Consider the following 27,579-nt stretch of genomic DNA (forward strand, 5'->3'; position numbering starts at 1 on the left):
TAAGTTAGAATTGGATCGAAGCCTATACAAATCAGAGTTAGAGTTGAATCCGATTCCGACTTCAACTAAGTCGGTGTTCAACCTATCTAAACACAATACAATATATCGATAGATGCTATACAGTGCATATGCTCTCGCCAAATCGTCACGCTTTCCAAAACCCAACACAAAACGACAGATGCCAGCCGAATAAAGACACCAACCCGGTAGGCCCATGCTTACACACGTGTGGGCTGTGTTACCGAAAAAGCCACGTCTTTCCGTTAGTCACCGTTATCCGGTCCGTTATGTTAGGCTCCGAAATGGCCAAATCCCAATCAAATCTCTTCGTGACTACGTCTCGGCGAATCCAGTTAGGATGGGAAATTTTGGCGGGCATTTTGCCCACACGGAGGAAGGAACCCTAGTAGAAGAGTAAACTCTGAGAATTGGGAAAGGTAGAAAGAGAGGGAGAGAGAGAGGGGAAAATAGAGTTCAGAGCTCAAAAACCTCTGCGATTATAACTCGATCTTAGCAAAAACTGCTGTCGTTCTCATATTTCTTCACCCGATCTGTAAATTTGGTGGGGGAGGTAAAAATCGTGAACCTTTTGTGAATTTGGTATGCTTGAGTTCAAGGTTTTTTGGCTCGCACTTGTGGCTTTTCAGATTGATTTGAGAAAACTTGGAAATCTAAAGTATGCATTAATTGGAAACTGAAGATAGTATCATTGACTTAGATTGGATCGGCTAGGGTTTGGATGACTCGAGCTGCATTAGAGAAGACGGAGGACGCTAAACCTTTGGATGCAACATCCAGCATCTCGCGTACCTGTAGCTGCAATATGGACCGTCCCGAAGCTCGATTCACAAACTTCTGCGAGGTTTGTTTTTGTTTTTTTCTCTTTCTTGATTACTTGTACCCTTTTTTTCTGTACATTATCACTTCATTTTGCTGTTTACTTTTGTTATAAGTTTTAATATGCATTTTGATTTGTATTTCTGTTTTATTTTTTAAATTTTGGTTTTCTGTGAATTATATATGGGTTTTGGTGACAGATGGGACTGTCATTGGATGAGAACACTTGTACGATAGCTATGAAGCTGTTTAAAGAAACCAAGCACCTTCTATTGGCGAATAGTTCTGCTATTGGAAATGGGACGGTACGTTTTGTTGTTCTCATTTTTCCTTTTCATGAGAAAAGGTTGTTATGTGGCACTAACTGAATTGTGTTTGTATGTGCCAGCCTGATGAAGCAGAAAGGTTTTGGTTTGCATTTGTTTTATATGCTGTGAAAAGGCTAAGCGTGAATAATGGAGATAGCGAGCAACAAGGTTGTGATGATAATGGCTTTACCTTATGCCAGATACTAAGAGTTGCAAAGCTGACGTACGTTTTTAGCCGTTCAGTTTTCCCTTTTTGGTGATTATTTACTTTCTTTGATTCTAGTCGTCCTGTCCTGTGTTTCGTAGCATTGTGGACTTCTTCAGGGAGCTTCCACATTTTGTTGTAAAGGCTGGTCCCATTTTGAGTAATTTATATGGTGAAGATTGGGAAAACAGACTTGAGGTATGGATGTGACAGAGCATTATGCTTTTATTTTAAGAGGGTAGTCGTAATATGTGTTCTGGACAGAGATGCAATTTATGGTTCTGCCTTCATTTTTTCCAATCAGGCGAAGGAGTTGCAGGCCAATTTTGCGCACTTGAATCTTCTTAGCAAGTGGGTTATCCTTTCTTCTGTATCTTTTTATCTTTAAACCATGTATATAGTCTGATGCATTGCCTCTTTCTCTTTTGTTGATTCAACTTTGCTGTCTTTTATCGCATCTAAGAAGCCTGAGACTAGGATGCAGTTAATCACAGATACTTCATGAAGCAGTTATGTTAGTTTAGTGTAATGTCAAGTCTTCTTAGTTTTATTTGTGTTTTGTGGTACTCATTGTGTGTTTGCTTGCTTAAGTGGTACTGATAAAAAATTGTTTGCTGAAGTGGTGATATAGGTAGTGATGGGAATTTCCATCTTTCCCATACATAACGTCTGTAAATTTTGTGAGTCAATATATCATTGAAAAACTCTGTTATTGTGTGTCATTGACTATTAAGATGAAACTCTCAGAAAATATGATGAAACTTTCTTCTAAGGCAATAGGTGACTACTTTTTCAGTATTTCCTCTTTTGACTAATTTTCTAGTTTATATGTAAATGACATCATTTTCTCATATATTAATGATACAAGGCACTATGGACGCGCCTACCGGGATTTCTTCTTGACAAGTGATGCAAATGTTGATAAGCAGTCATCTGTTGCTAGTTCGTCTGGTTATGTCTCGGACTACCATCGTTTTGGATGGTTGCTGTTTTTGGCACTTCGTGTACATGTGTTCAGCCGTTGTAAGGACTTGGTGACTTGCACAAATGGTTTGGTTTCTGTATTGGTGAGTTACATTGCTGCATTACATAATTTCATTGATTAATAAATCCCAGAATGGTGGTCTGGTTATGGGCATAACATATGCTTTTCAAATTTTCTTTTCGAATGTGTAAAAATGGTTGTTGCATTAAGTTAGAATTCCGAGAATTATCTGAAAAACAGAAAAGTTAAACATTTTAAATAGCATCAAAGCAAAATCAGTCTCTGTGTAACTCTTGTTAGATTTACTAACGGCGAGTTTGCCATGTGGCATTAATGCTTTGTGTCAACCAATCAGAATTGACACGACACCACATCAGCCACATTAATAAAAAAAAACATAAAGGCCAAATCAGTCCTCAAGTTTTACCCGTTGGCAAAAAACTCCTGAGTTTCCAATTTTAGCATTTTAATCCTTGGGTTTTAAGCTTTTTGCAACAAACTTCTTCCATCCAACTCTTGTTTATAACCACTAGACATAGTTTCCACATGGTATTGATGGCATGTGTTAGCCAAAATCCTAAACGTGGCACAAACAGCCATGTCAGCCATCTTACTAAAAATAATAAACAATTTAACATACAATTTCAGAAATCCAGAAATTATTTAAAAAGTCAAAAATAATTTGAAAAAATTAAGAAAAATTTTTAAGTATCAAAAAACAAAAAATAATAATCAAGACCCTACTCCTGCATGTGGAAGAGGCCGTGGGGAGGTTTGTTGGTTTGACCCACCCAAGAGGTGGCCCAATCAGAGTCATCTCAGTGGTTGATCTAATCGAGCCACCTTTAATCCTTTATGGTCGCTCAGACCACCCAGAGTTGGTTAATATTTTTTTCATTTTATCAATATATATACATGTTTTTGAGATTTTTTCATAGCATTTTTAAATTTTTTTGGCTTTAATTTTTTTTTTATATTTTTAAAATGTATTCATATTTTTAATAAGGTAGCTGACTTGGGCATTTTGTGCCACTTGTCGGGTTTTGATTGGTTGCCATGCGTCAACTGTGTCGTTATTCAATCTAATGAGGGAGTTGCATGGAGAAAGTTAATTGCAAAAAGTATCAAACCCAAGGATTAAAACTCTAAAATTAGAAACCCAAGGAGTTTTTTGCAAACGCTTGCAAACCCAGAGATGATTTTGCCTTGAACTCTTTGATAATATTCTTTCAGCCAAGTTGTTTCCCTTGTTCATTTAGAAGATTGGTTGTTGTCAAGAGAAGAATTTATTGAAATCTTGCTGACTGGCAAAAAACAATTTCAATTGCAATATTATCGTACTGATTATTGAAATCTGTGACAGGCTATTTTAATTATTCATGTTCCTGTTCGCTTCAGAAACTTCAATATCAATGATTCTCAACGCTTCGGTAATTTTTTTCTGCTCTTTTGGTAGATTTTATATGATAGTTTCTCTTTTTTGGGGAAGTGAGCCCCCCCCTCCTCTCCCCCCTTTCCCCTCACATTATTCATGGCTATATGATCCCATCTTTTCTTAACTTTTTGGAAAGGCATCGGAATTTGGCATTCTTAATTGGTGCTGATTACTAATTTCTGGTTCAGTTAAGAAAGACGGGAAAGGTGTGGACATCGTTTCATCACTGTGCAACATTTTTTACACCTCAGAAGATGAGTTGAGGAAAACAATGGAAAAGGCCAATAATATAATAGCAGATATTTTGAAGAAAACACCATTTCCAGCATCTGAGTGTAATAGTGAGAACATGGAGAACATTGATACAGGTTATTGAAAATTTCCTTACAGATATATATATTATATGGGTACTGATTATAATATATGGTATTAGCTTCATTTATTGATGTTCCTGAAATTTCAATACTCATGTAGATGGTTTAACATATTTTGAGGACCTACTGGAGGACTCGTCCTTGACATCGAGTTTAGGTATTTTGGAAAAGGATTATGATGATGCAATTCGTAGGAAGGGGGAACTGGATGAGAGGGTGTTCATTAATGTTGAGGACAGCATACTTGTTTCAGGGAGCTTGTCTGGAGGTGCTGTGAACATAAGTGGTGTCAAGGTATGTTTTCAGTGAACAAGCTACATTGCTTTTGAAGTCGGTGTAGTTGTGCAAATACTTGTCATTATTTCTTGTGTAGAAGAATAATAGTTCATTGTGATATTTTTCTTTTTTAACAGAGAAAATTTGATGCGATAGCCTCTCCAGCTAAGACAGTTACAAGTCCACTCTCTCCCCAGTGCTCTCCTGGACCTCATGCAAATGGTGTTCATGGTGGTTCTAATTTCAAGGTGGCTGCTACACCGGTAAGCACAGCAATGACAACTGCAAAGTGGCTTCGGACTGTCATCTCTCCACTTCCATCAAAACCATCTGCAGAGCTGCGGCATTTCCTGTCATCATGTGATCGGGATGTTACTGATGATGTAGTACGCAGGGCACATATAATATTGCAGGCTATATTTCCAAATGGTGGTCTTGGGGAGCGTTGTGCGACTGGAAATCTGCAAAGCACAAACCTCATGGACAACATCTGGGCAGAACAACGGAATCTTGAAGCACAGAAGTTATATTATAGAGTATTGGAAGCAATGTGTAGAGCAGAGGCCCAAATATTGCATGCAACCAATTTGACCTCTTTGTTAACTAATGAGAGGTTCCATAGATGTATGCTTGCCTGTTCTGCTGAACTAGTTCTGGCAACACATAAGACTGTCACAATGTTGTTTCCTGCCGTGTTGGAGAGGACCGGCATTACAGCTTTTGATCTTAGCAAGGTCATAGAGAGTTTTATTAGACATGAGGAATCCCTCCCGAGAGAACTGAGGCGTCATCTGAATTCATTGGAAGAACGACTTTTGGAGAGCATGGTATGGGAAAAGGGTTCCTCAATGTATAATTCTTTGATAGTGGCAAGACCTAGTCTCTCTGCTGAAATAAATCGACTTGGGTTATTGGCGGAACCAATGCCATCTTTAGATGCAATTGCCATGCATCATAATTTTTCTTGTGGAGGGGTTCCACCCATGCCATCTTTGCAGAAACATGAGACTTTACCAGGTAATGGTTTATTGACTTGTGTCTAAAATTTTTCTCATTGACCACTCAAAATTACATATTTCATTACATGCATAAGTTCTCAGACAGAGAAAAAATGTACTGAATGGATTGTTAAATCCGTGGTAACTCATTATGGAGTGAGCAAAGTAGTTGTTGCAGATATAGGTTTTAAGCTCCTGGTTGCTGTCCATAAGTATATACACTTACTACAAAGCTAAGACAGATAGGGACATGTACAGAACTGGTTGGAATAGCTTTATTTTGTTAAAATAAACTGTGATTTCGATTTCAAGTGATATATCTACTCTGATACTGTTATTCAGGTCAGCATGGGGATATCAGATCTCCAAAGAGACTGTGCATGGATTATCGAAGTGTATTAGTAGAGAGGAAGTCATTTACATCCCCAGTCAAGGATCGCCTCCTGAGCAACCTTAAATCAAAGCTACCACCGCCCGCTTTGCAGTCTGCATTTGCTAGGTACTATTTGATGTAGATGTTGTCTTGGAAGGCAGGGAGTGATGAATCTAATTATTTGCTTCATTTTATTGCTATAGCCATTCTTTAACATGGGCTTCTACTTGGGATATCCATGTGTGCAGTCCAACACGGCCAAATCCAGGTGGTGGAGGGGAGACGTGTGCAGAAACTGGAATTAGTATATTCTTTGGCAAGGTACGGCACACTTATAAGGAATCACTTCTACTCAAGAGTCCAAGAGAACCTGCCTGTTGCATGTATAATGGATATACATATCCATGGTTTTCTTTTTTCAGAGCTGTTCAATTTGAAGCTTTTGTGTGTTATGATGGTAAATCTTCCTGTAGATGACATGTAGATCAAACTGTTGTGGTCATTGGTTTGGTTTGATGACTTGTCAAAAAATATTGTTTGGTTCGATGAGGACATTGGAGACCACTCTTAATGCACAGATGTGTTCTGTAACGCTTTTTTTTTTTCCATGTTTATGGTACTGTATCTGTGTTTGAAAGTCCTATTTTTATAAGTAACTAACAAAGTAAATGGTAAACATATGCTCATGTCATGGTTTGTATTTGTAGTCTGTTTATTGTCTGACCTTACCTTCCAGATTTAGTTAGGATTCAATTCCTTTCTTTCACTTTGCCTTTATAGTTGCACTAACAATTACATTTGTGTACTTTTGCTTTCTAGATAACTAAGTTGGCAGCGGTCAGAATCAATGGTATGGTTGAAAGGCTGCAACTATCTCAACAGATCAGGGAGAATGTGTATTGTCTTTTTCAGCAAATATTAAGTCAGCGGACGCCACTATTTTTTAACCGCCACATTGACCAAATCGTACTTTGTTGTTTTTATGGAGTTGCAAAGGTTTGCTATAATTAATTGAGTGTCTTTGGTCTCCCATTTAATCTTATTCCTTTTTTCTCAGTCTTGCCATGTTTCGAACTGCAGATATCTCAACTTACCCTGACCTTTAAGGAAATTATTCACAACTACAGGAAGCAACCACAATGTAAACCACAAGTTTTCCGCAGTGTGTTTGTGGATTGGTCATCTGCCCGGCGCAATGGGGTATGCCGACATAATCTCTAACTGTCAGTTTTATGCATGAGGTTTAACCCTCTAAATGGTTTGGAAACAGAGAATGTCACAGGAACATGTTGATATCATTACATTTTACAATGAAATATTTATTCCGGCTGTGAAGCCTCTGTTGGTTGAGCTTGGCCCTGCTGGAACAACTACAAAAACTAACCGAGTTCCTGAAGTCAACAATAATACTGATGGTATGCTTTTGTTACAAATTTATATATAATTATCATGCTCATTCTATTTGGTGTCAATTGTAATTGGAATCCTGCTAACAATTGCCTGATATGCTTTTGTATTTCCTGGCTGATAAGCTCAATGTCCTGCATCTCCTAAAATATCTCCTTTTCCAAGTCTCCCTGATATGTCCCCAAAGAAAGTATCAGCAGCACATAATGTATACGTCTCTCCATTGCGATCATCAAAGGTACTTGTATGTTTCTTTAGCGTTCATATTTTCTTTGCTCCTCTCTTCTTTTTCAAATCAGTCGACCTCACATACTTACAATCCTACTTGATCAGAGGACAAATGACTTCACATCTTCATGTGCTATATAAAGTTATATGAGATATTTGGTGCATGTTTTCCATTTGAGTTATGTTATATACTACACTCCCCCACTCCCATCATTTTGCGTTGATGTGCCATTGTCTATCAACCCTTGAGTTAGCTAGCTCTTATTTTAAAAGAAAAAAAAATCCAAGGGTTGATGGACAATGTCATGTCATAAGACCGAGTGGAAGTAGGATGAAAGTATATAATGCAAGTCCCATTCTTGATTTGTTGGAACCTTGAATTCCCACCTCCCCGTAAAGGTGACTTTGATGATTCAATTTTGCTCTGAGAGCTCATACCAATTTTTTTTTTTTTTTAAATTTTTTATTATGGGGAAGACAAACTTCTTTTTAAACTGCCAAAATAGCATTACAATGAAAATCAGTCCATAGGACTTGTTGAACACAGCTGGGAACAGAATCCCACCATACATTAATTGTAGAAACATTTCTTGAAAATCTTGCTAGCTTGTGTGCAGCTTGATTGGCTTCTCTATAGATATGAACGATAGAGCAGCTTTGAAATCTACTCTTGAGCTGTTGAATATCTGAAATTACATTTCCATAACTGGAATTCGAAGTATGAGGACTGGTTATTTCTTGTACTAGTAACAATGAGTATATTTCTATGCATAAAGATTGTAGGCCAAGAGGAATGCAGAATTGAAGACCTCTCAGTATTGTTAGTAGCTCAATCTCCAAAGGCTCCATGATAGCAGCTTCTTTCTTACTCACTGCCATTAAAACTTTCCCTTCCTAGTCTCTTACACTAAGTCTAACCCCTGCTCTGCCCTCATCATGAAAAACAACCACATCTACATTAAGTTTTATCATTCCTTGTGGAGGTAACTGCCATTGAGATATCTTCTTGAAACTGCTTTGATCAATACCTTTGACTGCTTTGTAAGACATGCATTGAAAGGGCATTATCAATGACCTCCTTAGGAGTGATCTGTTTCTCTTCAAAGACCCATTAATTTCTTCTGTACTAGCATGCCCACGCTATCATGAATAACTTCTCCAACTCATCTTTATTGCAAGTGTCTTGTATTCTAGAAATCCACTCCCTAAAATCACCATTTGGACCTTCTGTATGGACCTGAGGAAATTGCCAACTCCACATTGTTGTAAGCAAATTACTTTTTGCACATCCCACCAACCTGTATTATGATCTATCAGCTCTTCCACCTTCTGTTCATTCCCTCTAGTAACCTCCCCCATTTATTGCAAGTGTTTAAAACTAGGGATCCAATAGTCTTCCCATAGAAACAGTCCTCCCATTACCAACTCTCCACTTGCAAGCCTGAAGAAACTTGTCTTTTACTCTCCATATGCCCCTCCATACATAAGATGGGTTTTGTCTAAGGCTTGAAGATTGAAAATTGGTTTTAGGGAAATATCTAGCCTTGAACATTCTATGAAGGCTTTCCTCATTTTGCATTATTCGCCATCCTTGTTTTGCAAGTAAAACATCATTAAAAAGTCTCAAATTTTGGAAGGATGCTTGGTGTGGTAACAGTGCTCTCCAAGATTTGTTTCCTATACTTTTCCTGATAGCAAGTGCCAAAGATGCCACAGTGGTGGAGGTTATGGAAATCTTAGGAGGGGGTATTCACTGGAATATTAATTTCAACCGGGCGGCATAGGATTGGGAGATGGAGATTTTTGCAGTTTTTTATAGTTCCCTGTATTCTTGTCGTCCAAATATCCAATATGAAGATGGTCTGTGGTGGATTCCTGCAGGGAGAGGGGTTTTCACTGTTCGTTCCTTTTATAAGGTCCTTACACGTGCCGGAGATACAGTTTCCCTGGAAAAGGCTCTGGCGACACAAGACTCCTCCCAAAGCTTCTTTCTTTGTGTGGACAGCGTCATTAGGCAAGATCCTTACTACAGATAATCTAAGAAAGAGGATAATCATTGCAGACTGGTGTTGTATGTATAAACGAGGGGGTGAGTCGGTGAACCATCTACTTTTGCCTTGTGAGGTAGCCATGACTCTCTGGAATGAGGTGTTTAAAATGATGGATTTAGCATGGGTTATGCCGGAATCTGTGGTGGATATATTGGCGTGTTGGAGCTCTATCCGAGGTGGGCATTAGATCAAAGTGATTTGGAAGATGATTCCTATTTGTATTATGTGGTGCTTGTGGCAGTAGAGAAATGAGAGGACGTTTGAAGACAAGGAGAGATCTATTGCGGAGCTAAAAGCTTTCTTTTTTAGGACTCTATGTACTTGGGCCATTGCTGTGGACTTTAATAGCATGGATCTTCATGATTTCTGTAGAATTATAGAGAGATTTATGTTTAAGGATCTGTTAGCAATATTAGGGGCTAATATCTAGGAGATCTACAGCTAACAGATCAGTTTTTCTTATCCCATGATTTTAGGAGATTTGGTAGTCTGTTACCAAATGTGTAGATATAAGTTTCTTGTTTTATAGCTTTCAGTTTTAGGTAGTTCTGATTTCCTTTCTAGATTAGCTGTAAATATCCTTAAAATAGATGAGCATTATCATCTATATAAAGAGGGGCCTGTAACCTTATTTTCGATATAGTGGAATCTTACTCTTTCCTTCCACAAACAAGGTGGTATCAGAGCAATCTTTGAACCCTAATTCCCTCATATGACCAAATACGGGAAACGTGATTCAAGAGCTACCGTTTCCCAAATCACCTCCAATCAGGAAGCCATGGCTTCCAACAATGATAGTAACCTCATGCCCATTACAGGACACAAACTGAATGGGAACAACTATCTCCAATGGTCCAATTCCGTAATGATGTTCATATGCGGAAAGGGCAAAGATGATTATCTCACCGGAGATGCTGCCAAACCAAACAAGACGGATGAAAAGTTCAAAGTCTGGAATGCCGAGAATAATATGGTCATGTCATGGCTCATTAATTCCATGACAAATGACATTGGAGAAAACTTTCTTCTCTATGGAATAGCAAAGGAGATTTGGGATGCTGCCAAGGAAATATATTCTAACAATGAGAATACATCGGAATTATTCGAGGTGGAAAGTGTTCTTCATGACTTCCGCCAAGGAGAATTAACAGTGACTCAATACTTCAACACTCTCAATCGGTATTGGCAGCAGCTAGACTTATTTGAGGAGCACAATTGGAGCTGTCCGAATGATGGAATCAGGTATAGACAAATAATTGAACGGAAAAGAATATACAAATTTTTGATTGGATTAAATAAGAACCTTGATGAAGTACGAGGAAGAATTTTAGGATCCAAACCACTACCATATCGGAGAAGCTTTTTCAGAAGTTCGGAGAGAGGAAAGTCGAAAGAAGATCATGATGGGATCTCAAGATTCTGTGACAAATCCTGAGAGTTCAGCACTTGTGGTGAGAGGGAATCCATCCAACAACAACAACGATCACAGACCAAAGAAAGGGTGACCATGGTGTGATCATTGTCGACGTCCTGGTCACACCAAGGACAACTGCTGGAAGATTCATGGCAAACCAGCAGATTGGAGGCCTTCCCGGTTTGCCAATGACAAAGAAGGACGAGGCAACCTTGCTTCCATGGATGAACAACCTCCACCCGAACCAACTCCCTTCAGCAAGGAATAGATAGAGATCTTGCAGAAAATGTTCAGCCAATCCTTGCCTGCACCAGCTCCCACTGTAGTTGGTACCGGATCCCTGGCACAAAAAGGTAATTTTTGAAGTGCTCTAAATGCTAACAAGGAGAGGCTCAGTTCATGGATTATAGACTCAGGAGCTTCTGATCATATGACTGGAGATGAGAAGCTGTTTTCAACTTACACCCCATGCTATAAAAATTTAACTGTGCGAATAGCTGATGGTTCACTCTCAAAGGTGGCTGGTACAGGCTCGGTTCAAATTTCAGAGAACATCACTCTTGATTCCGTTCTACTTGTACCAAAATTAAATTGCAATTTACTGTCCATTAGTAAACTCACTCGGGATCTCAACTGTGTTACTAAATTTGTCTCAAATCTGTGTATTTCAGGTCTTGGACTCGGGGAAGACGATTGGCAGTGCTAAGATGTGTTCGGGACTCTATCTTCTAGAGGTTAATGATCCTCAAGGAGCAATTCATCAATCAGATTGTTTAGTGTCCAGTAGTCCTGTTTCTTTGTCTGTGAGTCAGTCTAATAATGATAGTGCAATTATATTATGGCACTATAGGTTAGGTCATCTAAATTTCTTGTATCTTGAGAAGTTGTTTCCTTCATTATTCCATAGTAAAAATCCAAATGAATTTCAATGTGAGATCTGTCAATTCTCTAAACATATTCGCAATTCTTATCCTAACAGATCCTACAAAGCATCTCAACCTTTTTCCATGATTCATAGTGATATATGGGGCCCTTCTAGGATAAAAAATGTTACTGGTTCTCGCTGGTTCATTTCATTTATTGATGATCACACTAGACTCACATGGGTATTCCTCATGAAAGAAAAATCTAAGGCAAACCAGATCTTCAAAACCTTCAATACCATGATCCAAACACAATTCCAAGCAAAAATTCAAATTCTGAAAACTGACAATGCCAAAGAGTATTTCAATTCCAGCCTTAATGATTATCTCATGAGTCATGGTATTGTTCACCAAAGTTCCTGTGTTAACACTCCTCAGCAAAATGGTATTGCCGAAAGAAAAAACTGGCATCTTCTTGATGTGGCTCGGTCTCTTATGTTCTCTACCCATATACCAAAATATTTCTGGGGTGAAGCCATCCTTACTGCTGCATACCTCATAAATAGGATGCCATCTCGGATTCTTAACTTCCAGACTCCCTGTCAAATTCTCCTTCAGTCCTTTCCCACTACTCGTCTCATCTCCACCATCCCATTCAAAGTTTTCGGGTGTTCAGCTTTTGTCCATGTCCATCAACAACACTGGGACAAACTTGATCCTAGAGCTCATAAATGTATTTTTCTTGGGTACTCTCCAACTCAAAAAGGATATAAATGCTACTCACCGGTCACTGAACAATTCTATCACTCCATGGATGTCACCTTCTTTGAGCAACAACCTTATTTCCCCAAATCTGATATTCAGGGGGAGACTAATTTTATCCTAGAATATCAGCTTTGGGATATTGAAGAATCACCTCATGTCTCTCATAATTCTGACCAAACTTGCCTATCACTAAATCATGAATCACTTCCTCCTCAAAATCTCTCCCTTGAGTCTTCTTACTTCCTAGAACCTCCTACTCAAGATCAAGCCAACAATCCACCTCAAAATATGGACACACCTCAAAATCTAGCCACTATTCAATCAACAAAGAGTGATGAATTGATTACCTACTCAAGGAGGAGAAAGAACCAAAAGGAGATGGAACAACAAGCATCTCTTGAGCAAACCCAAGAGTCTGACTTAAGTCCTAGACCAAGTGAAGATCCACCAGGTAACACTAATCCTGAAACTAATGATGACAGTGGCCTTCCTATTGCTGTGAGAAAATGGGTAAGATCATGCACAAAACATTCGATATACACATTTGTGTCATATGAAGGATTGTCACCGAAGTTCAAAGCTTTTGTTGCCAACCTCGACCACATCCAAGTTCCTAATAATATACAAGAAGCTCTCGGCTCACCAGAATGGAAATCAGCAGTGTATGAAGAAATTCATGCACTAGAGAAAAATGGAAGTTGGGAAATCTCTGACTTACCAATCGGGAAACGCCCAGTAGGCTGCAAATGGATCTTCACAGTAAAATATAATGAAGATGGGAGTGTTAATCGGTTCAAGGCACGGCTGGTTGCAAAGGGATTCACCCAATCATATGGAATCGATTATGAGGAGACATTTGCTCCTGTAGCCAAGTTAAACACAGTTCGGGTTTTATTATCTTTGGCTGCAAACCTTGACTGGCCTCTCCACCAACTAGATGTCAAGAATGCCTTTCTAAATGGGGACCTAACTGAAGAAGTGTACATGGAAATTCCCCCCGGATTTGAGACACAAACTACATGCAACAAGGTTTGTAAACTTAGGAGATCTCTATATGGGCTCAAGCAATCTCCAAGAGCTTGGTTTGAAAGATTCACAAAGGTAGTGAAGAAGCATGGCTACTCTCAATGTCAGACGGACCATACACTATTTGTTAAACACTCTTTTGCAGGAAAACTTGCTGTCCTCATAGTGTATGTGGATGACATAATCCTAACAGGAGACTATGAAGAGGAAATCTGCACCATCAAAAGTTTACTAGCTGCAGAATTTGAAATCAAGGACCTTGGGAATCTTAAATATTTCCTAGGTATGGAGATTGCAAGGTTAAGAAAGGGAATCTCTGTCTCACAGTGAAAATATGTCCTAGATCTCTTAAAAGAGACTGGAATGCTCGGGTGTAAGCCGGTAGATACTCCTATGGATCCAACTATCAAACTAGGAGCTAAGGAAAATTGTGCACTCGTGGACAAAGGAAGATACCAAAGATTAGTAGGTAAACTAATATACCTATCTCACACACGACCAGACATTGGATTTGCTGTTAGCATGGTAAGTCAGTTCATGAACAATCCAAATGAAGAACACATGCAAGCTGTGTATAGAATCCTGAGATACCTGAAACTAACACCAGGTAGAGGATTATTTTTTGAGAAGAACCAAAGAAGAGATATTGAAGTGTTCAGCGATGCAGATTGGGCAGGATCAGTACAAGACCGAAGATCAACTTCAGGATATTGCACCTTTGTGTGGGGAAATTTGGTCACTTGGAGAAGTAAGAAGCAGTCAGTGGTGTCAAGAAGCAGTGCAGAAGCTGAATTCCGGACAATGGCACACGGTATTTGTGAGGGAATTTGGTTAAAAAGGGTGCTAAAGGAATTAAAAATTTCAGATGAAGAACCTATGAAAATGTTCTGTGATAATCAATCAGCAATCAGTATTGCCAAAAATCCAGTTCATCATGATAGAACAAAACATGTGGAAATTGATCGACATTTTATAAAGGAGAAGATAGAGGAAGGAATAATCAAGATGTTGTATGTGCCTACATGTCTTCAGACAGCAGACATCCTTACCAAGGCTCTATCGAGAAAGGTGTTTGATGATCTGAGTTCCAAGCTAGGGTTAATTAATATTTACCGCCCAGCTTGAGGGGGAGTGTAGAATTATAGAGAGATTTATGTTTAAGGATCTGTTAGCAATATTAGGGGCTAATATCTAGGAGATCTACAGCTAACAGATCAGTTTTTCTTATCCCATGATTTTAGGAGATTTGGTAGTCTGTTACCAAATGTGTAGATATAAGTTTCTTGTTTTATAGCTTTCAGTTTTAGGTAGTTCTGATTTCCTTTCTAGATTAGCTGTAAATATCCTTAAAATAGATGAGCATTATCATCTATATAAAGAGGGGCCTGTAACCTTATTTTCGATATAGTGGAATCTTACTCTTTCCTTCCACAAACAAGAATTTCTTAGTTGCTAATGTGCCTTCGTAGATAGGGCATAGTACTTTGTAATTGACAGTTGTTGCCCCTTCTTGTTAATAATACTTATTTTACTCATAAAAAAAAAAGTCTCAAATCTTTGAAACCCAAACCCCCCTTTGGTTTCACACATCCTCTTTCAACTCACCCAATGTAATTTCTTCTCTTCCTATTTCTGACCCCACCAAAACTTGGCCATCATCTGTTCTAATTCATAGCAAAGAGAATTTGGCAACTTAAAGTAGAACATAGCATATGTAGGGATAGCTAGAGCAACTGCCTTGATTAAAGTTTCTTTGCCCCTTGAGATAAAAGATTTTCCTTCCATTGTTGTAGTTTAGACCAAACTTTATGCTTTATATCTGAAAAGGCCCTCTTCTTATCTTTCCTAATCATAGGTGGAAGACCTAGGTACTTAGTACTTCCCCAAAATGATAGAAATTGTTGTTAAGCTTCTAACGAGACATTCTTACTGAAGACCATTGAGGTCTTATCTCGGTTGATTTTTTGTCCCGAGGCCTGCTCATAAACTTCAAGGATTCTTAGCACCTCCCTGTTTTCTTGAATGGATAATACTCTTGATTCCGCTCATTCATCCCGTTTTCTCTTCCCGTTTGATGTGGCCGCTACACGTTGCACAACTTTTAATTTTTTTAATCCCATGTCGCTTCCCAGCCCATTGACTTGGTCTCCTTCTCTTCCCGTTAAACACTTCATTTAAATTTTTTTTTGAAGCACATCCCCCCAAGCTTTGTCTCCTCCCCAGCCCCATCGCCCATCGACTTCACCCCCAAGCTTCGTCTCCTTCTCCTCCATCTTCGATGGAATCTCTAAGGTAAATTTATTTATTTTTTTTCCAGAAAGATTTATGCATCTGATTCATTGAAATTATATGATTTGAAGTGCATAAGCATTTCAATGGCAAAGAGAACCAAAGTTACCATGTTTGATGAAATGGGTAATGAGAACCTTGTTTGTTAATCCTAGTCTAGTCTTTATGCGATAGTGTAAAGCATTAGCTTTAGGTAACAGGAATAACAATTGAGGGCATTTCTCAATAAAATGAAGTGTTTAACGGGAAGAGAAGGAGACCAAGTTGATGGGCTGGGAAGAAACGTGGGATTAAAAAAATTAAAAGTTGTGCAACGTGTACCGGCCACGTCAAACGGGAAGAGAAAATGGGATGAATGAACGGGATCAGTAGCATTATCCTTCTTGAATAGAAGCCTTACAGAAAAGTACACTATCATCTGCAAACAACAGATGATTCACCACAGGGGCCCCTCTACATACTCTAACTCCACTGATCTGCTTCCTTGTACCGGCTTGATTCAACAGAGAGATAAGGCCTTCAGTCCCCAGCAAGAACAGATATGGAGACAATGGATCTCCCTGCCTTACCCCTTGGGAAGGATGTATAGGACCAACAGGTTCCCCATTAATAAGAATGGAGAAAGAAACGGATTTAACACAAAGCATAACCAGCTGAATCCATTTACTAGCAAACCCCATCTGCTGCATAACAACCTCCAAGTAGTGCCATTCAAGCCTATCATAGGCTTTACTCATGTCCAATTTAAGAGACATGAAACCGAAATTGCATCTCCTTTTCCTTCTAAGAAAGTCAATCAATTCATAAGCTACCAAAATATTATCTGAAATGACTCTCCCTGGTACAAATGCACTTTGTGAAACAGACACAATCTGAGGTACGATCAACTTCAACCTATTTGACATAACCTTGGAAATCAATTTATAAATGACATTACAAAGACTGATAGGTTTGTATTCGGATACTTTTTGAGGCTTGTTGATTTTAGGAATGAGGGTTATGAAAGTGTGATTAAGAGCAGAAGGAAATTGACCATAGTTTAGAGCATGCAACACAGCCTTAGACACTGACTTCCCTACTATATGCCAATATTTCTGATAAAAAAATAGGGGCCATACCATCGGGACCAGGAGCTGTAGTGGGATTCATTTGGTGCAAAGCTGCCTCCACTTCAGCCTTAGTGAAAATTTTGGTGAGTTCCTGGTTCATTGCTTCAGTAACTCTACCTCTTAGAGAAGTTAAAAAATCCAAGTTACTGGACTGGTCACTTGAGCTGAACATTTCCTCAAAATACTTCATGATCAACTCATCCCTTCTATCTCCTTCTTGCCATTCTCCAGATTCATCTATCAGCCTTGTAATGGTATTCTTTTTTCTCCTTTGATTTGTTTTGCTATGAAAGAACTTCGTATTCTGGTCTCCAGCCTTAGGCCAAAGTGCCTTTGATCTCTGCCTCCATAAAATTTCTTCCCTTTCCAGCCAGGCTTGTACTTCCTCTCGAGCTTGTTGTAATGCTTCTTTATTGGCAGTTAATGAATTTGCCACCTGAATTCTCTCCAGATTTGCTCTTGCTTGTTTCAGTCTCTTCTGTACTACTCCAAAGCTATGTTTACTCCATTTTAAAAGGCTCCCACTGCAACCAGATAGCTTGTCCATAATATCACCAATTGGTCCATTCCCACAATTGACCTGCCAAACCTTTTCTATCACCTTCCCACATTCTTCACTTTCTATCCACATGGCCTTGAATAGGAAATGCTTGAGACCATGCATGATTAGTTAAGACTCGATCCAATCTTTCATGAATGGCATGTTCCCCTTCTCTATTGTTCCACCAGGTGTATTTGATACCTTCATATCCCAAATCTATCAATGCACAGTCATCTATCACTTTCCGAAATTTCTCCATTTGAGTCTCCGACCTGTCCATACCTCCCCTTTTTTCAATTCTACTAGTGATTTCATTGAAATCACCAAATACCAACCATCTCTCACAGTCCCCCGTGTTTAAAAGCCTAAGAAGGTTCCAAGAATCATCCCTTCTACTAGTCTCTGGATGCCCATAGAAACCAGTTAACTGCCAAGTTTCACCTCCTCTGCTATCCTTCACCACAGCATCAATATGATGCTTAGAGAAGCTTCTAATTGTTAAGTTAACTTCTTTTCCCCACAATAAGCATAGTCCTCCCCTCACAGTCCACTGTCAAACAGTTTTGAAAAGCAACTCGATACTTAATCTTTTCCATTGACCTGCTAGTCAACTTAGTTTCTTGTAAAAACATAATGTCGGGAACTTCCTTCTTGACTAAGTCACGAAGGGCACGAATTCCACGTGAGTTCCCAAGCCCACGTGAATTCCAACTTAGGAGTTTCATGGCTCCCGGCGGGGCTGAATTTCAGCCTCTACCGATCTTCTAGTTATTATCTTGTCAAACCCCATAACCTTTCGTTGCTTAGCTTTAGGTAAAGAGCCTGACCCATTTTCCTCCATAAATTCTTTCCTCTTCATTGCACTTCTAGAAATCTGAGAACTCGAACCTTTCCCATCCTTCTTAGTCTTTGCCACTTTCCTCCTGTTGACTGTTCCTTAATAACAGCAGGCTTGGATAAAGAAACTTCATCATGGGCCAAACTTTTGCCCAATTGTGGGGCCTCATTTGTCAAGTTCCTGTTGAGTTCAGTATCTTCATGAGTGCGTGTCTTATTTACCATAAATAGCACCTCAGCATTATTCATTTCCGCCTGCAAGATTCCCTCTCCCCCATATGGCAAGTCAACATTATTAGAAACGGCCTTTTTTTGCTCCACTAATCCAGCAGTGTGATCCATTTCAGTTACCTTATTAGAGCTGACCTCTAAATGCACATCTCCTTGATTCATTCCTCCAACTTTACTGCCCAAGATGGAAGGTTCTGAATTTGCTCCTACTGTTTCCTGATTGTCAGCTGCTTCCTTTGAACTCGGACATGGAGCCGTTACAGGAGGATTTCTGCCATGCTCAGCCTGCTGGGCATGGAGGTTGAAAGCTGAACCACCAGCTCGCAGCCATGGACCAAACGGAAAGCTCCCTTCCTTCATCATTCCTTGGTTATGCTGCCAGCCTCCACATTCTTTATGACTATGCCCCAATCTACCACAAACATAACAGAACGTTAATCTTTCATACGTAAATCGATCCCAACAGACTTCATGAGATGACAGGTTAATGCATTTTCTGCGCATCAGAGGTTTAGTGACATCCAAACTGACCCTGATTCTAATGAACTCCCCCCATGCAACTTCATCCTTCTCTATATTAATCTCCTCCACCATACCAATACTGTTGCCAATCATTCTCGCCACCCTCTCATTCATGGCACCCAATGGAAGATCATAAAGTCTAATCCAGAACGCTGCCTGCACTATCTTTATTTTGTTGGCATGTAAATCCCCTTCAAAATGTTGCATCAATACCAGATTCCTATCAAAAGACCATGGTCCCTCACATCGTACCCTGGCCTTTGCCCTCTGATCTTCAAATTCTACCAGTAACAGTTTTGAGCCCAAATCCTTGAATCAAATCCTCTTCACAGGACGCCATATTTTCCTCAAGGTTTGCTTGAAAGCCTCGCAATTGTAATGCTTGTCCATGAATAAAGACACCAGCAAGCAGTGCTCTGCCCTTTGTTTAGTTTCTTCTAGCAGAACATCTTCAACGATAATCTCCTCTTTCTCTTGTTCCGACAGTGACATCCTTTGACATAAATCTTGTAAAGTTTCTTCCATGATGGAAAAGTTTGAAAACCTGTACTAAGACAGGGAAAAGGCCTCCACGATTGCGGGAGCTCTCGGGAGGAAAAAAAGTAATTTTTTTTATCCGTTCAAGTCGCTCATACCAGTTTTCTTATCTGTTTTCCATGTACATAAACCCAGAGATGAACAATCATATATGTCACTTGAGGCATTTGCAAAGTTGGTGCTTGAAATAATGCCAACAAATTTAACTTGCAGTTAGTTAGCTATTGTACTGTTACTTATAAAAAAAAAAAAGTTAGCTATTGTACTGATGTCTGCTCTTTTCTTTAGGCCTTTTGGCTTTTTTTAGGTGGCATTTTTTTTTTTCTTTTTCACCTTGAATTTGAGTTGCTTGCTTTGTCTTGCAATGGGATGTTGTGCTGCTGCTTGATAAATATTTGAGGGTTATTTTACTGCAAGGACGCAATAGTATTTTGCATGCGACTCCTGCTGTTAACATTGATAGCATCTTTAATTTATCTGGGCCAACTTCCTTTTGTTTATTCGGATTTGATACTTATAACAAAGATCATGATCATGATAATGTAGTGACTGATCTCGATGGATGAACTTGACATCAAAATAAGTTGAACTGGAGTGCTCTGATCTTTAATTGCAGAAGGATGCTCTAATCTCACATAACTCGAAAGGTTACTATGCTTGCGTTGGAGTGAGTACTCATGCATATCAAAGCCCTTCGAAAGACTTGAGTGCTATCAATAACCGCTTGAATGGGTATGCATTTCTACATGCTTTCAACTTTTGAGGTTTGAGCCTATTTTACCTTTTTGTACCATATCAACTATACCCTCATAGGCGTTGCTTTTTACTTCAGGACCCGAAAGCTCAGAGGTACCTTAAACTTCGATGATGTTGATGTCGGCTTGGTTAGTGATTCTATGGTGGCCAACAGTCTCTATCTTCAGAATGGGAGTTGTGCATCCACATCTGGTGCACCACTGAAATCTGAGCAACCTGACTCCTAATTTGATGGACAGGGTGACCTCATATGTAAATTCTTAGTGTCTCATTCTTCCCCCGTTTTAATCTATTTATGTTTCAAACCTGTGAGATGGGGTATGGTATGAGCGGTTTAGTTATTTTAGGATGGCCGCCACAATCCCCGTATGCTTATTTAAGGTAGGTATGGGGCTTTCCGAAAATTTAGTTCACTCTGACCGACTAATTTAATAAAATTACACTTGTTGTTTTTTTTTTTTTTCAAGTTTCAAGTGATTATTGATCTTTCTCCTACTAGGCAGTGCCTAGTTCGATATGGCATTCACTCTCTCCTCTAATGCACCTAGTCATTGCTAACTAACGAACTCTTCAATTATGATTTCTACTAATTAATCCTCAGCTGTCTTGGAGGTATACCCACGTGTATCCACATAACTTCAGCTTGACATCTCTCAGATGCATTCAATTTGATCTTGTTCTTAGCTGCCCCTTCCCATCTGAAGCCTCAGCCTCTGAACAAATTCATTTTATTAGGGTTTTCCATTGGATGTTCGATCGGATGTGATTTCTACTATGGATTGGGTGTGGGATGAATAAGTTCACTTGCATAATAGGTCTTTCGACTCCTCCCTCCTCCCCCTTACCCTTTTTGGGACATCCACATTTGGAACTGCAAATCGGCATGATAGAGGATGACGTGCTGCTTTAGCCTACAAGTAAGGCATCCTGTCAAGAACCCTAATTGAAGTGGGGAAACCTGCATGTGGAGAAGTGAAGGGATAAAATATCAGTGAAGTCTAAGTAAGAACCGAGCGACACCATTTTGGAGGAAGTAATGAAACGCTGCATAGTGCTTGTTGGAACGCCGCGTTTAGGGAGGGAAATTATAAGTGAAAGCAACTCTGCAGCTCCACGGAAGGGATAGACCGTTCATTTGGTTATTCTAGCGGATTGTATAGCTTAGACTTTTCTTTTATTGTAATTTCTGTTATTTTCTATTTCCACGTGTTGTCAATTATTTCTTGCTTTAGTTTGTTAGCCTTTTGCGGTATAAGGGAAACACACAGGGTAGGGAAAGGTTTATTGAAAATCCTGCAAGAAGATTGTGAATATGGAGGTTAGGGTGGCCGTGAACCATTCATTTTGTAATTTTCTTAACTATCAATTTCCATCAGTACCAATCAGTTTACAATTCGTTTATTCCTTACATTCAAAATCTCTACCGTTCCATTTGGATTCATAACAATTGGCATCATATGGAAGAAATTCCTGCAACAATCTTGTAGCTCAGGGATTTAGTAGAACAAACACAAAAATTACAAGATTTTGTGGCAACAATTGAAGGAATTTTTGAATGATTTTACAGAATCTTTCATTCAATTGCAAGACCAGGAGGTCCAGAATCGTGCGATGCAGGAGGACGAAGAATATGCAATGAAAGTTGAAGAAAACGTGGCGGTGTCCACATAAGTTTATTCTATGAGCCTCATAAGGGAAAATTTCCATGACCACCGAATTTCCCTCTTCCCATCCAACCTTAGAATCCCTCATGCCCAACCTTTGTTCCACCCCAATCGCAAGGCTGATCCAAAGATCCGTCTCATTCTCTTTGCTCAGTGAAAGCTCTGTGGCTCCAACTTATCTGACCTCATCGATGACTTTGCTACCCCGGCTAGGACAGACGACTTCAAGGCTACCATCGTGGAGGTCGTGAATGCCGAAGCTGCGATTGTGGTTGAGATTCCTTTGCAGAAGAAAATCCGCAGTAGGACTCTTCGAACCCCCGATGATTGCAACGTTTGGAGGGGACCTACCTCCTGTATAATCCTCTGCCTCTGCACGGTTGCTGGAAGTAGTCTCCACCCCTTCATTAGCCGCCTCAAGAGAGTAACTCCCGACGGTCGAATGAGATGCAAAAGGATGAGAGATCCATGGAGAAGAATGTTGTCCCTCATCAAGAGCGGTAGACGCGAAAATACTCTAGAGGAGGGCATCCATCTCGACCTCGCCCCCGGACGCCCTAACAATCACCATTGGAAGAGGTGCCACGGGAAAATTGCTCGCCAGCTCGCTCCATAACCAGTATTGGAATAGCCACAGTAATGGGATGGTTGACCTCCAAGGTAGTCGGTCCCTGCGTTAAGCTTTCCTCGGCCTGAACAGTCTCCTGACGAACTTTCTTCCCCTTGTCCGGCAGAGGAAGGTCCGAGGAACGCTTCCGAAGTGGAGCAACTTGGGGCCGCATAGCAACCAGCCTATCATCAAAGGGAAGGTGTCCCAAGGGAGGCAGAGAGCTCCTCAAACTCTCCTAGGAAAAGACGTTGGGGTGGTTCTACACCCATTATCGCACAATCGCAATGCGCTTTGCTTCGTAAGGGGTGGCTGTCGGACGCACAACCTTCTCTTCCGGGACTTTTCCCCAATTTGTCCGTATTGGAAACTCTTGACGGTTCACCTGACCTAACAAAAACTCCCATCCATGGCCAGATACAAAGAAGAATTTGGGAGACCAGTCTTTCACTTTGTGGTATCATGACTCCAAGGTGACTAGAGCGTGGGATGCCTTGAATCTGCATACATTCCCCTTTAGATGTAGCACCCTATGAGTAAGAAGAAACTCACGACTAGTAAGGTCCACATCGTCGTCCTAGAAGGATTCTAACAAAGCCCACCGCCAGATAATGCTGCAGCACATCAATAGTCTCCAGGCATTCGGGTGTAGTTGGGAAAGGGCCAAGCCAAGGTGATCCAGAAGGTCACGAATAGGACGATGGAATGGCAGTCTCAAGCTGCATGAAAACATGTAAGGGTATAGAGGCACCCTAGTGGAATGACCCTTTGCATTGATGGTGCCTTCATTGATGCTAGGAACGTCGAAGGAAGTGGATTCTGGTACTTGGTAGGTGAGGGCTAAGGAGGCTAGCGTCAGTTTGTTAGTAGTCGAGCGCCATCCGCTACCCAAAAACCAATGGCCCAGTATCGGCGGAGCCCCCGCCAGAAACGTTGGGTTGAATAGATTTTTTAGAGGCCATCACTGCCAGAGCACGAAGTAGCGAAGAAGACTTGTCGGAGAGAAGAAAAACCAAGAAAACTAGAATAGCAGGACAATCACAACGCAATGGGCAGAAACCAGGTCCCACTCCTACGTTTTTATAAAAAGAAGGTGACAGTTAGACTCTCATGCACCGTGGCAACATGGATACTCGCCATTTCGGATTCGGGAAATGTGGTTTACAAAGCGACTCAAACATGAAAAGTCGCCTGACACCTTTTCATTAATAAGGTTGAAAATATGTCATGAAAATGTGAGTCGATCAAGGAAGATAGGAGCATCGTCAGAAATGCCAATATGTAGAAGCCTCTCAGACCTCAGAAAACCTAAATAGGGTTCTCGGCCTTGATAAGTAGGCGAGATTGAATCATGATAAATTTTCACCATACTTGTTCGGTGAGAATTAGCGGGGTAACTGTAAGGGAAATTTTCCCACTAGGCCGAAGAGGCCCTATCAAGCCCGGCCCATAGCAGAAAACCATTAACCCGGCCCACTAGGAGGCTCCTCTGTACATGACCTGTAGGAGGGATGGTGCTATAGGGGATGAGACTTGTCAATCTGAGGACCCCTCGAGTAGTGTCCAGTATTCGAGTGTCTGCCCGCACAACAGGCATGATATACGGGGAATGATTGATCTATTGACAAATAAAGCATGAACGGACCAGAGGGAAGGTAGCCTGAGAAGAGGAGGTTGGAGAACCATGTCGCATTAATAGTTCTGCCACCCGGACAACACACCATATTAATGATGTCGTTGTAGAGCCACGCTGCATTTAAAGACTGACAAAAAGAACAACACATGGAACACAGACTTCAGGAAAGCATGCACTATCTGCTCCTCAGACCTGTAGTATAAATAGCAAATCCTAGGTACGAGAATACGGTCTTTGATCCCTAGATTCACTTACTTATTTGCTCCATTCTAAGAATATTTACTAACTTTGGTATTAAAGGTTAATTGGCCCCAAGGTCGCCCTCTCAAAGCTGTAGTCTTTTCTACTTTGTGTAGGGCCCATTTTCGAAAACCTAAGTTGTCGGAGCTTGGCCCAAAGGTGTGCGAAACACGACGTTAACATAATCAATATATATATAAATATAAATCTTCCTATTTTCAAACACAATACCAGTAACATCCATACAAACTACATAACATAATATTCTTTGAGGCATAGAGATAGAATTTATACCACAACGTGAGGGGCTGAGCAACGAGGGAAGTGTGCGACTGAAGTGGGTTGGCTCATGGTTGAAGTGGTCCGAGGTGGGCAGAGCAGTGGTGACCCTAGGTTTGGGCGTCAGGATGATGGCTTGCGGCTGTGGGGCTTCGCCGTGCAGGTATGGTGGATGCTCATCCCTTACTAGTGGTCGTGCTGTGAGGGCTTCTGTTATGGGTAGGCTGCCATGGACGTTGGTTGGGCTTGCCGTGCATGGTGGAGAGAGACTGACAGAGAGGGGTTTCGGTTTAGGCATGGAGGAGTTGGGTTGTCGGCTAGTAGAGGGTTGGGTTGCTCGGCATGGGGAAAAGTGAGAGAAGGAGGCGGAAGGGTAGTTGACACACGATTTCGCGCCGTGGAGGATGGTCGCGGCTGTGCCCAAATCCAAAGAGGGGCAGAGAGAGAACAAAAGAGAGGGAGAGAGAGAGATCCTTGGGTGAGGGAAGGCTAATAGGGAGGAGGGGTGGTTGCGGCGAGGCTTGTGGGATTGCTCACGGTGGCGACGTTCGGTGTTGTTGGGTGGTCTACTGAAAGAGAGTGACGAAGAGAGGGAGTGAGATTCGTGGAGGAGGAGAGAGGGAGATCTGAGGGATGAGGGTGAGGCTACGATGAACTAGAATAGGGCTCCACCTGCTGCGTGGAGGGTGACGCCCTGAGGGGTTGCCGGCCACCTACGCAAGGGTCGAAAGTGTCGCTGAGGCCAGGGAGAAGATTGAAGAGAGAGAGAGAGAGAGAGAGAGAGAGAGAGAGAGAGAGAGAGAGAGAGAGGATGGGGGGAAAAGTACAATTTTAGGGCAATTAATCTAGGCCCTACATTTTGGGATTCCTAACCTAGATCCAACAGTAGAGATTAAACACTTAGAAGTAAGAGAAGAGACATAAAAAAAAATAGAAAGGAAAGGGAATTAGACTAAATGTAAAAATACAACTTTTTTGTATTGATCCAAAAATAATACTTTTCATCAAAAAATAAAATGATGAGTTTCTTTTCATAAATATTTCTTTAGAGAAATAAAAGCATCTAAATAAATAGATTTTTTTAACATGAAACAAAATAATGAATATTAAATAATGCTCTTAAAGAACTAAAATCATTTAAATAAAATGATTTTCTAAAACTATATTATTTTCAGGGCTCCAAAATATAAAGAGGCTTACTTGAAAATTAGACTTGGTTCAATAATACTAAAAACTACCCCATTTAAAATAATTTTGGACATTTAAAATACTTCGAGGATTTTAAAATACTCGATTCGCTTTAAAAATCATCTGCTAAATTTAAAACATAAATTCGAGATTTAGAACGTAAAGGCAAGACTCGTGACCAATTGAGAGGAAAAAAAGCGGTTGGTCACATATCATCTATGCCATGATATGCCATATCACTACATGTTTATTTGTTACATATAATATTTTGTCATGAAATATTTATCTGTTACACGATATATTCTATCACATAATATCTATATGTTACACTATATATATATATATATATATATATATATATATATATTCTGTCATGTAATGTTATTTGTTACATGTTATGCCATTTCACGTAATGTTATCTGTTAAACGTTATGTCATGTTACGTAATATTATTTGTTACATATGATGTCATGTCATGTATTGTTTTTATGTTTCGTGTTATGTCAAGTCATGCATATCGTGTATATGTCACATTATGTTACGTCAAGTTATTTGTCCCTTTTGTTTCATGTCACGTTATGTCACAAGTACAGTTTGTGTATCTCGAAACCAGTATTTTCAAGTTAGTCAAGTCTGTTTACATTTATCACGACTTTATGTGTTAGGATGAGGTAATATTCTAGTGGAACTCCTTTGTTCGTGCTGGAGTGTCTAAACTAGTGTGAAATTTCCTGGGTTTACAAGGAAAAGATCAACATGTTTCGAATGAGGCCTAATTAACAGGTCACCAGAGTGAAGTCAGGCACTAACGCCAATGGTGTCACACACATTTCAATTTCATTTTATACATACTCGTGCTGGTGTAGATACCTGGCACGAGATACGTACATTACGTATTCCACAGTAGGTGTAGATACCTATGAACTAGCACGTATGTTAATACACTCATAGCTGATATAGATACTTGTGTTGTGATGCGGTAATTGGTAGGGACACACGGATCAAGGGGAACCGTGTAGCACGCTTATGGTCACTTTTATTAATCATGCTTAATTATTAAATAAGATTTCAAGTTCATGTATTTCATGTTTATGCTCATGTTATTTAGCATTCAATTATGTTCTTCTCATGTCAGTTCATGTCATCTCAAGTTTGAAGTTCAGTCAGCGCTTCCTTTAAGTCATGTCAATCAATGACATGTTATATGTCAAGTCACGTCATGCTTATTTATGATTATCATGTATGCATTCATGCTTTTATTGTCATGCATGCATTATTAAACTGTATGTTAAGTTTCCTGTTAACTTGCTGAGATTTGTAATCAAATCTTATAGTGGAAGTCCCAACTAGCATTCTCCTTGGAATGGTAGATCATGTGCCAAGATCAAGAGACGCGACAAATGATTGACTAGAAGTGGTCAATTAGATAGCAATGGCACGACGCTAAGCTCATCACTTCAATGCTCCGTTTCCTCGATAGTATTGTGACATCTTTGACGGAGTTGCGCGAACTACTCGATGGATTAGCCTAGCAGTTACCGTAGTTTTGCATGTACTTAGGGAGCTCTGTCTCCAGTACTAATTATGTTACAGACCTG

General features: G+C 40.1%; 1 protein-coding gene across 9 annotated transcripts; it reads left to right on the plus strand.

Annotated features, from left to right (window-relative positions):
- The first annotated feature begins 348 nt into the window (after positions 1-348).
- LOC108993465 (retinoblastoma-related protein-like) lies at positions 349-27,579 on the plus strand. Of its 9 annotated transcripts, none has more exons than XM_018968389.2 (20): positions 349-571; positions 701-862; positions 1,038-1,142; positions 1,226-1,368; positions 1,452-1,548; positions 1,655-1,701; positions 2,219-2,417; positions 3,699-3,765; positions 3,959-4,138; positions 4,245-4,438; positions 4,558-5,437; positions 5,761-5,917; positions 5,995-6,112; positions 6,611-6,787; positions 6,872-6,991; positions 7,062-7,206; positions 7,324-7,436; positions 11,563-11,625; positions 20,228-20,343; positions 20,444-20,833. In XM_018968389.2, exons 2-20 carry the CDS (start codon positions 740-742, stop codon positions 20,592-20,594), a joined length of 3,195 nt encoding a protein of 1,064 aa, XP_018823934.1. In that variant the 5' UTR covers positions 349-571; positions 701-739; the 3' UTR covers positions 20,595-20,833. The 9 variants fall into 9 exon arrangements, with proteins under 9 accessions (XP_018823934.1, XP_018823933.1, XP_018823936.1 ...); XM_018968388.2 differs by having other exon boundaries at positions 719-862; XM_018968391.2 differs by having other exon boundaries at positions 733-862.

The sequence above is a fragment of the Juglans regia genome, chromosome 16, assembly GCF_001411555.2.
Source record: "Juglans regia cultivar Chandler chromosome 16, Walnut 2.0, whole genome shotgun sequence".
Classification (NCBI taxonomy): domain Eukaryota; kingdom Viridiplantae; phylum Streptophyta; class Magnoliopsida; order Fagales; family Juglandaceae; genus Juglans; species Juglans regia.